The 11,511-nt window shown below is 37.5% G+C and overlaps 1 protein-coding gene across 1 annotated transcript; it reads left to right on the top strand.

Annotated features, from left to right (window-relative positions):
- The first annotated feature begins 970 nt into the window (after positions 1-970).
- pstpip1b (proline-serine-threonine phosphatase interacting protein 1b) lies at positions 971-9,459 on the top strand. The gene is made up of 15 exons (XM_081356327.1): positions 971-1,545; positions 1,881-1,981; positions 2,055-2,129; positions 2,301-2,335; positions 2,426-2,532; positions 2,787-2,849; positions 3,422-3,526; positions 5,803-5,848; positions 6,305-6,384; positions 6,678-6,776; positions 6,864-6,960; positions 7,094-7,163; positions 8,085-8,119; positions 8,271-8,377; positions 8,676-9,459. The coding sequence occupies exons 1-15, from the start codon at positions 1,516-1,518 to the stop codon at positions 8,859-8,861; spliced, it is 1,236 nt and encodes a 411-aa protein (XP_081212453.1). The 5' UTR covers positions 971-1,515; the 3' UTR covers positions 8,862-9,459.
- Positions 9,460-11,511: the final 2,052 nt, after the last annotated feature.

Here is an 11,511-nt window from a genome sequence, read left to right as displayed (position 1 = left end):
ATGGTCTGCTTCGTAACTGGCAGCCCCTTTGAGCAGTCTCCAAAGCACACAAATAGTTGCACTGACTGCTGGAACTGGCTAGGGCTCAATGTATACCCTATAGTGCCCAGACCAGGCAGAGTGGGTGTGGCACCTGCTCATCCTCAGTGGAAAGAAGAACAGAGAGAATTATGACCTGTGCTCAAAAGGGCATGGAAAGCACCTTATGCACATAGCCTCTTCTTGGTCAAAGGACAAATTTACTGTCATTAGGCTTGAACTCGAGGGGCTTCAGCGAGAGAGGCTGAAGGTGAACATGTCAAACAGAGCAATCTTTTAGGATTTGCAAAATTTGTCTCAGAGTCAGATGGTCAAATCGTGGCCAAATTCATACAGTGTGAAGTGAACCCGTATCGAAAGGGAACTGAAATGCATCTACCGCAAACTGTTCTACACTCATAAGCATTGACTTCTTATGTTTTATAGTGAGATAATATTTTCTATCCCTTAAACCTGACCGTCACAAACATTTTAAACATTTCAGCATTTTTTAAATTTCTTTGTTATTAGTATATTTCATTTGTTAATTATTTAAACTATATATGTGTGTGTGTGTATGTATATGTATATAGTTGATTTATTCACAGATTAAAACCTGATCAAACCTGTAAGTGTTACTTGCATTATCATCATCAACAACACACGATGCCTACATCTTGTTGCACGTGCGCACAGACAAGACATGCTTTTAGGACAGACAAGGCATGCTTTTAGGACCTCCTCTTTGCAAAGAGGCTGTTTAGATTTTCACACTGTAGGCCTATATTCATCCCAAAGTGTGATGCTTGCTCACCCAGACACTTGATCGGTTTCTCATTGTTGAGCCAGCCAGGTGAAGTCTGATCTGAAGTACCCCACACTAGCCTACACTCTTTCAGATTTGGAGGGTTGTGTCTCCCTCTTTTGGCTTAAGTGTGTTATAGCAATCTTCGCCCAGAAAAAGGAGAGCCAGGCAGCCAGCCAGGACAGTGATAATGGAAAAGAGACGAGAGCACAGATTTTTGTTTACATTGGCGATTTTTTTTACTGCCGCTTTATACCGATTTAAGCTTGTTTTGCTTTGTTCCTTATCGTCCTAACTATATATGAAAAATATCTACCTAAATCCCTTAACAAATGTGCACTGTTGAAATAAAATCGTAAACATAGACTGTTTGAACTAACTGTAGGCCTATCTTATCAGTTCGTTTTATCGTTAAGCCAATTTCATTGTCATCTCTGTAGAAATTGCGTGCTGAACCGTTTAAAACAGTGACATCAACATTATTCTTCCTCTTTCAAAGAGCATAGACGTCAAGAGATCAAAGTTGACCAGCTGAAACCGCCACGCAGTTTCTTCCTCGTTTCAAACTTTTCATTTGACTGTGCCTCTGAAGCGTGTCTCTTCAACTTTTACAGCAACTTTAATGTAATCTGTCTCAGCGGGGTTTGCCGGTGGGTGTTCAGGAGACGTCTTCTGAGGACTAAACATTCAAGATGGCTTTACTGTTCTGCGATGCCTTTTGGGTAAGTTATTGTTTATAGTAAGCCTCTCACACTTATTAAGTAAAAATTCTCACTACGGGAAATACAACTTCCTATATTTCTATTTCACGAATAATGTGTTTTTTGGTGTGTTTTCTGAATTGAACTAGTACAAATTTCCACTCTAATAAAACTTGCACCTGTTTTATAGGGTGTAGGCCTATTTCCTTTTATTAACGTCAAGTTTTAAGAGCAGTTAAATTTAAAACTATAATCTTGCAAAGTCCTATTCAAGAACATTTTCATATTTAATTGTTTACTTGTTTTAACAGTTCCCCACTGCATGTCATTAGGTTGCATGTTTGGTGTCTTTTTAGGGTACAGATTTTATGGATCAGTCGGGTTATGATGCCATATTGCAGAGGTTACATGATGGCAGGCATATGTGCAAAGACGTAGAAGACCTGTTGAAAATGAGGTATGGAAAATGAGGTAATTAAGTCTGTGTGTCTCTATAAATGTCTGTGTGTGACTTCTGCTCTACTTCACAGAGGACTGGCGGAGGAGAAGTATGGACGAGATCTGGTGGCGATTGCTCGGAAGGCAGAAGGTCAAACCGAGATTGGGTCAGTTGGTCTGTGAATATCATGCAAACTTATTCAAATGACGTGTTGATTTAGTGAATGCCACTTCTGAATAAATTAACTATTCCTACCTTATTTTAAAATAAAATTCAAAGGTAGGCCTGAAATGTGTGTATTATGTAACTCATTTCACTATCTGTTTTTTATACTCAGAACATTAAAGGCATCGTTTGACAAGTTAAAAGCAGGTATGTGACGTGATGCAGTTCCTTTTTGCCTCGCACCTAGAAAAATACTTGAATGCTAGAGTCCTCAACTTGAGTTACATTGTCTTCTAGAGATTGAGAAGGCAGGAAACCTGCACATCCAACTGTCTGAAAGGATAAAGGAGGAAGTTCTCAAAATAGAGGTGTTTCGAGAACACCAGAGGGAACAGAGAAAAAAGGTCAAAAATAAATAAATCAAATGATCAAGACAAATTATGCACACAGCCCAGCACTTAAGATATGTTTCCATGGTTGTTGCTGTGGTTATTCAGTATAGAGGAAGGAAGCTGGCACTTTCCTTTCTGAGCACATAAACACTGTAAATTATCACTTAAATAAACTTAGACACCATTTGTTGTATTTTGTAAGGAGTGAACACCAATTAATTAATGAATAATGATAATAACTTGTATCTATTTTCTGTCCTAATTAGCTTGAAGAGATTATTGAAAAACTTCAGAAGCCTAAAATGGTGTTGCACAAGAAGACCATGGAGGTAAGTACTGTAAATGAGATTAAAACAAGTATCTATTTTCCAACCCTAGGTCCTCTTGTTTCCCATTTTAGAAATGACTGTCATTAGTAGTTCGGGGCGTAAGTGAAACATCATTCTCAGGGTCCACATAAAATTCAGTATCAGCCAAAAGAGGAAGAGAGTTAGAAACTGAAAGAAGAAACATGATTGCAGTGACTATATTTGCAGAATGTATTTGGACATGATTAGACAGCACACATTAGATAAATGCAGGGTTTGTTCATTGGCTTAGGGTTTGAAGACTAACTCAAACATTTATTTTGACCACCAAGAAATGTGTAGTGAGAGAGATAGGAAAGTAAAAGAGATTAGAAACAGAGAATAGGTTGGTTGGTTTATAGGTAAGGTATGCATGCTGTCTCTGGATATAATAAGACTTGAACTTCCTGTGCTGTACAACCACAGAAACACCACAGATAGTGAGATACGTTTTAGACACACATAAAGAGCTCTATACCCCCCCTCCCTGTTCTCGATTATCTTGCACTTTTACTCACTTTGAATCTATTCTCTTTACTGTATGTCCTATACAGTCAAAAAGGTTATATGAGCAGAGGTTTAAGGAGGCTGATGAAGCTGAGCAAGCAGTGGGGAAGAAGACAAACGTGAACGCCTCCACCCACCGGCAGTCAGAAAAGGTGTGAGGGCGTAAACATTTAACACATACTATAACTTTTTATACACTAAAAATACACTAAGTTAAAGACCCCTGTGGTGAAATTTAATGTTGTTTATATGTCTATGTGGTGTTTTTAATATGCTTCAAGACAAACCCTTAAAACTGCAGTGAACCATAGTCAGTTTAAAAAACGCAGTCGCCTGTGTTTCTTACCTCACAAACTACCTTGTAACCAATCACGTCAATGTACCAGCGGGCTTTAGCATATCATTAACTATTCTCTGAAGCAGGGGAGTCTCAAGAGAAGCCAGGTCCTGCCCTGGTATATTTTTCTGTTGATATGTAAAATAGTGTACATTTAGCAATATAGCTAAATTATGTATATGATGTATATTACAATGTTATGATGAACTATGTGCCTTTCTCCACCAACATTCTGAGTTCTTCAAAGCGTTTCTAATGATTGTAAGAAGGCAGACTGAGATGGCGAACGTGAACATGGTTTGTGTAACATTAGCAACACATTATTAGCTGTTTGATAATGTAGTCAACCAAAAAGCTAATCATATTAATTACTGTCATCATGTGTCCAACGTTGTAAAGAGCAATACCATTGTGCAGCGTTAACCTCAGCCCGTGCTTCTCCGAGCTGGTGCGATTGAGTGGAGGCTGGGCTCATTTGTGGGCTCATACTAAGTGAAGCAAGAGTGTAGAGTTACATTCAAGCTATTTTAAGGCATGACACATTTATTTTCTCAAGAAAAAAAACTTTCGAAACCGACATTTAACTATTTTAAATGACTTTTTATATTATTTTTTCAGCCATTTCACCTAAAATCCTCTTTAAATGTATTTAATTGCTCATTGTTGCAGTTGGTCTGACACCTTCAGCCATGTTGGCATATCCTGTCATCTGCTTGCGCTTGGCCCCGATAATTGCTGCTTGCAGCTATATTTATTATTATTATTATTATTCCGCTCTGGGATTCTATGGCAGCCCATAGAACCGATTGCGGGAAAGTTGTTTTGGTTTGACATTCTGATAGAGGACCGTCTCAACATTAAATACACCAATTTTGGTGTTTCTAAGTCATTCCCTCTAGCGCCACCACCTGTCCAAAGTTTCACTTTTATTTTGCTAATAACTTTTGAACCGTAAGGCCAATCAGCGAAATTCTTTTTTTTTTTCACAAAATTTTTGGTGATCAAAGATGCGTTTAAAGGAACACTCCACCATTTTTTCATATTAAACTATGTTAATCCCTTAACTAAGACGAGTTGATACATACCTCTCTCGCCTCAGTGCGTGCACTCAATCACTCTGGCGCGCGGCGACACTTTGATAGCACTTAGCTTAGCCCAGTTCATTCATTAGGGACCAGACAGAGATGAAGCTAGGAGCGACCAAACACCTGCACGTTTTCCCTATTTAAATACAGTTACATGAGTAGTTACACAACCAAGTATGGTGACACAAAATAAAACGTGCCGCTTTTCTAAGCGGGTAAAAAGGATAACTATAATGTATGGCGGAATAGCACTGGGAGCACTTTGACTCGCCGCAGTAAAAAGTCACATTGGTTCTAATGACAGAAGTGAGAGGGAGAGGGGGAGAGGATTTTTCAGGAGTGACTTTTTACTGCACAGAGTCGAAGTGCTCCCAGTGCTATTCCGACATAGATTATAGTTATTTTGTGTCACCATACTTGGTCGTGTAACTACTCGTGTAACTGTATTTAAATAGGGAAAACGTGGAGGTGTCCCTAATGAATGAACTGGGCTAAGCTAAGTGCTATCAAAGTGTCGCCGCGCGCCAGAGCGATTGAGTGCACGCACTGAGGCAAGAGAGGTATGTATGAACGCGTCTTAGTTAAGGGAATAACATAGTTTAATATGAAAAAACGGTGGAGTGTTCCTTTAAAGGGATACAATTATTGACTACAGGGGGACTTTGTATTTTACACACACTTCCTAAAGAGAACTGTTCGTTTTAATTCTGGAATTTTGGGCAGTTGTGAAAAATTACCTATGGCAGGTTTGTGGTCACAGTAAGGCCAAAATGAGGATTAAAGCAATGCAAACTTGTTTCAGTCTGACTGGGCATCATTCCACCTCAGTGTTGAAAGAAACTTTAATACCATCAGTCAGTGCAACACTTTCATTTCTTTAGAATAGAATCTTTGAGTGAACAGTTTTGACAGTTTTATGTTACAGATACTGCTAATGTGTAAACTTAGACTAAGGTCCAAATACTGAATTTGGCTATTTATCAATCTATGTTGTACTATGTTGTAGGTGATGAACAGGGCCAGATTATGCAGGCAAGCAGCCAACCTGGCAGGTTCGTGCTAACAAACTTCTCTGTTGTACTAATCCTGCTGGCAGAAGGAAGATAAATGCAATGTAATGTCTGTGTATGTTTGTTAACATGAACATTAATATGTTTGAAAGCGTAAGTGTTGATGAAAGTACATGATCCTTCAAAAATCAGTCTAATATGTCTATTTGGTGTTCAAGATCCATTTCTTATTATTTTAAAAATGCTTAATATTTTTGTGGAAACCATGACACATTTTTGGGGATTCTTAGAAAGTATAAAATTAAAAATTAAATAAAAGTATCCATTTCTTATTTAAAAAAAAATCTTTCTGAGCCCAAACTTTTGAACAGTGATGTAGATATGAGAGCTTGAAATATATCTGGAAATGTCCAAACTTTGTAAGTGAAGCAGTAGCTATTTGTGACATGTTAATGATAATGAAGAGCTGACTTCATTTTATTTCCTTTGCTGGTTCAGAAAAGCAATACAAATGGAATGTTGATCAACTAGAGAAAACTTCCCAGGACTGGGAGAGCACATACAGGAGTGCATGTGAGGTAAAGACAGTGTATACAGAAACATGTAAGCAGAAGGAGTGTATTCAGAAATAAGCAAAACTTCATGATTTCTTTAGGGTGATGACTAAGTAAGATATAACACAATCTCATAGGCATGTGATAAGCAGTCATAGCACTCCGCCGTTGAAGTTTACTGATGTAGAACAAAGATTTAAATGAGTCAAAAAAGTGTCATTGCCAAAAAAAAATTCTGAGTGTGTTTTAAAAGGAAGTTACATCCAACATTTTACAAAAGGAACAATATGTTTTGTCATTTTTGTGTCACCTTCTAGGTGTTTCAGCAGCAGGAGTCTGAGCGCATTAATATCTTGCGCTGTGTGTTATGGGATCATTGCAATCTGCTTTCGATTCAGTGTGTCCGGGACGATGATGTAAATTTCCTCCTTTGTATATCTTTATAATTAAAAGCCTAGCTAAATGCTGTTTACATGTACAATTTTAACTCTTTTCTTTTGTAGTGCTATGAGGAAGTAAGGAAGATTCTTGAGCAGTGCGACATCATCACTGACAACAACTTTTTCATTAAGATGAAAAAGACTGGAAGTCGCCCCCCAGGTAAATTCATCACATTTATCATGATTTTCTTCAGAAATGTATCAGCTGTCTTTTTGAAGAGTTGACATAGGATGATGCGATGCTTTTAAGAAATGCTACATAAATTGACAGTCACTCCTCCATCTCTCTTCAGCTCCCATTGAGTTTCAGTGTTACTCTGACGTGGACACCAATGGAGGAGTCGGGAGGGTTGAAACGAACAGGTGAATGTCTGAATAATTAAGAATGAGTTAAAGTCCCCCTGTAGTCAATTTTACCCCCCTTAAAACTCATCTTTGATCACTAAAATTACATTTAAAGTTTTTTTTCCTGTGGAAAAAAGTAGCTTGAATGTAACTCGACACCCTTGCTTCATTTAGTTTATGTGGCACCATGAATATGCTAATTAGCCCCTCCTCCTCTCACTCGCGCCCGCTCACAGATTTACTCGGCCAACTTACTGAGGTAGACACTGCACAATGGTATCGCTCTTTACAATGTTGGATACATGACGGTAACTAATATGATTAGCCTTTTGCTTGACTATGTTATTAAACAGCTACTAATGTGTTGCTAATGTTACACAAACAATGTTCCCGTTCGCCATCTCAGTCTGCCTTCTAACAATAATCAGAAACGCTTTGTAGAACTCAGAATGTCAGTGGAGAAGGGCATATGGTTCATCATAACATCGTAATATACATCGTAGACCCGCTATACTGCTAAATCTACCCAATTTTTCATATCAACAAAAAAATATTGAGATAATATTGGCATTATTATGTCATTATGTTATTATCTCGAGACCCTCGAGACTCCCCTACTGGTTCGCTGTTAATGATATACTAAAGCCTGCCGGTACGTTGACGTGATTGGTTACAAGGTAGTTTTTGATGTCGGGAAAAACTAGCGATTTCAAACCGTGTTTTTAAGACTTTAAGTCTTTGGTTCACTGCAGTTTTAAGGAGAAAATACTCAGCAATGGTGCTGATTTATGAATTTGCACATGGTTTGTTAAGCACATTAAATACATCACATAGACATAAACAACATTAAAAACATGATTTCACCACAGGGGGACTTTAAGACATTTTTGTTCTTTGAAACTTGATCGTGAAACTCTTTCATATCTGAACTCTCTACAGATTATCTGTCCTGCTTCCAAGGATACCTTCTAGTGGTCAGTATTGCTTCTCTGAAGTCTTAAACTTATAGTTTATGCTTTAAGACATGACAATATGCAAAGAGCATTAAACTAAATTCACAATGAATTTTAGTGAAGTTAAGTAGTTGAATGTGGAGCATTGAGCGTCGCTGTCCTTACATCACAGGCTGCTCTGAAGCTGGTAGTAATTTGGGTGGAACATATACACCGGCTCAACAAAGGGGAGGAGGAACTGAGGAAAAGTACATGGTGTTATATGATTTTAAAGCTCAGGTAAATAAATACAGTATCAATGTAGTTTTTATCCCAGAGATACAAACTTGTTCAAGTATTTGTTGTTACTAGTAATACTTAGTGTTTGATTTAGAGAAATTTGATTTAGAGGAAGTAAATAAAACGTGTAATGTGTAAAAAAAAAACCTGATAAGTGTAATTTTAACCAACACAGTTTGCCTGACATCCTTGTTGAAAAGTTTAAAAAGTAAAAAAGCTTTATAGGTTTATAAACAAAGTTTATAGGCCTTACAGACTGATAAACAGAGTTGTGTACTCCATTCCCTGCCCTTTCTAGGAGGATGACGAGCTGTCTGTCAGTAAAGGACAAGTTGTCACAATAACTGAGCAAGGCGAGGATGGGTGGTGGAGAGCGTGGAGGGATGGAATATCTGGGCTGGTCCCTGGAACGTACTTGACCAAAATCTCACCGCAGAGTACACATCTTGCTGCCACTCACCCTGAATGTAATCCTATCAAATAGAATTTAGCAAATTTTACTAAGATTCTCTGCAAATTATTTCAGCCTACAAGTTGATGTAGAATGAATACATTTACGTGTACTAGAAATATGAAAGATATTAGCTTTCTTCACAGGCATAAAAAAATGATATTTTGAATAATGGAAGTTATTCTGCAGCCGTTTGTATAATGATTCTATTCTACATGAGGTTTAATCTAGCTTTTATAGTTTATAGTCAGAAGTTGTATAATACAAATATTTGTATTGTTTTAGAATTATGAATTCTAAAGTTTTTTTTATATATATGTATACTGTAATATATGTATAAAATTTGTATAAACAATTTTGTTACGTAATTACTATAGTTTATCATGGCCTATTTGTCTGGTATACAGCATAGTAATCCATTCAAAATAAATATGTGCCCTAATTTACATTCAAGTCCACTCAAAACACGCAAAACCTATATGCTTTAGCAAAGCATAAAGACATTCAACTGAAGTATCATGAGATGAGAGATGTGCAAACATTGGTTTGAGCCTATTGGGTCACTTTGTTGGTAGTTTTTTTGTGTTACCCAACTGCTAATATGGAATAAAATTACCCAAAATATGGAATATAAACAGCAGCACATTTAATATAAGAGACCAAAACTACATAAGATTAGAAAAATGTGAGTTGGGGACCACTAGTGGAAAAAGTCCCAAAATAGTTGGTACATACAGTCAAACCAAAATGTGTATTCATTTAGGTCAAAGTGTCTGAATCATTTTTGGTAGTCCACTGTATGAATAATTTTTGGGTAAAATATGTCACAGTTTACTTTATTTTGCTACCCTCACTTACATAAATTAACTATAGTGTCCTGCACCCACTAGTTAAAAAATATCAAAAATGATATCTGGTGTCTGAATAATTTTTGGTTTGACAGTATAAATACTCATTAATGCAATAACTGCCCAAACCCACCATATCAACAAATAATCAAGTTTTCTTTCTTTCTTCAGAGTGGTTTGGATAATGGATTGATGTTAGGACTAAACTGTGTAAATTTAAATTAAAACACCCCATTGAATCATTTATTTATTTTAGGTTTGGTCCTCCAAACTGAGCAGACAGATTCATGCAAACATTTTACACAAGATGAAAATTACTTGAGATCTTAAGAGTGCAATAGACATGCAAAACATGGATACATTACATTTGACAGTAAAATGTCTGACCTCATTATCACAAATGCTTAACCCCTCAGTTTATATATGTTAAAGCTGCAGGCATGAAAACTCCTCACCTTTCGGCGAAATTCGCCGTTTTAAAAAAACCTAAAAGGGTCACCTACGTGATTTGTGCAGATCCGATGAGAAAATATTTATGGGGGTGGGGGGGGGGGGGGTTGGGTCGAGGCCGAGGCCAGCATTTTTATCCCCTATAAAGTTACCATAAACTTCGCAGCTTTAAAAAACAATTGTCATTCCTAATGCCGAAACATGACAGCCAATACGAGTCAGAGTAACGTTAGGGCAGAAATGTTTTCAAAGTCTTTTACACCGCGAGTCTGACAACTGGACACACACTGCCGAACAAAGAACCGCACGTCGGAAAGCAAGCCTGAGGTAAGTTAGTTTACAATGTTAACTGTCCTGTCAGATACAGACAGCGATGTTGCCAATGTTATTATTTTGACATAGAAGTGGGCGAGATGATATCGCGAGCGGGCGCGGGCGCCGTGAGCGCTGAGCGAGCAGGAACAACAGTTAGTGCATTGTTATTCATTGCGCGGCTCGCGAGCCTCATGCGGCTCGCCAAGCTTTAATTTGTGGCTCGCATGGCGGTAAATAATACGGTGATATGATAATGCATTCACTAGAGATATTTCATAAAAACATTAATAACAAGTACATAACCCGTTAAAAACTTCTATTACAAATAATTTCGATTGGATTGAAAGGGGTGGTTTATAGAGAGAACGTGAAAAAACTTGATCGATTGAAAACCAAAACCGAAACTGAAACGACGTATGACGCGCGGAACGAGCTGTTCTCCTGATGAATAAAGTGTCATATAAATGAGTATCCTTTCATTCTATAATTCTCCTTTCACTCAGCATCTGTGAAGTGAAGCAGGACAACGGTACCAGTCCTTGTTTCAGATTATCTTACAGACGACTGGTTTGGGGCATTTTTAATGCGTGATAAATAGTAGTAGTAAATAGTTTTTTTTTTCTCTGAAACCCGAAGAAACGCGTAGATCAGCGGCCCATTGGTTCTTTTCTTGATTTCCACTGGGCTAGCCCAATCACATCTTTAATGTGAAGTATAGAAATATACTCTTTCAAGTATAGAAATTAGTACAAAACTATTAAAGTTTCCTCTATTTTTCAGTGCATTTGTTTTACAATATATGGCTATTACTATCATGGGATTAATATTATAACTATTATTGTAGCAGTAATGTAGACAGACACTGTAACTAAAGGAGTTTTGAAATTTTCTTTGTTTAATTTGCACCAGATTGATGAATTTAACATTAAAAATCACAAAATTTTCTTACGGGGGAGCATGCCCCCGAACCCCCCTAGAGTGGCAAAGGTCCACTCATCACAGTGATCCAAAAATCCTGTGACAAATACTGGTAATACTATGCCAATGCAGCTTACAGGGTTGGGGGGGCA

Source organism: Scardinius erythrophthalmus, assembly GCF_964197995.2.
Source record: "Scardinius erythrophthalmus genome assembly, chromosome: 2".
In the NCBI taxonomy this organism is placed as follows: Eukaryota; Metazoa; Chordata; class Actinopteri; order Cypriniformes; family Leuciscidae; genus Scardinius; species Scardinius erythrophthalmus.
Note: the sequence above shows the minus strand (reverse complement) of the source record. Positions and strands in the feature narration are given on the sequence as shown.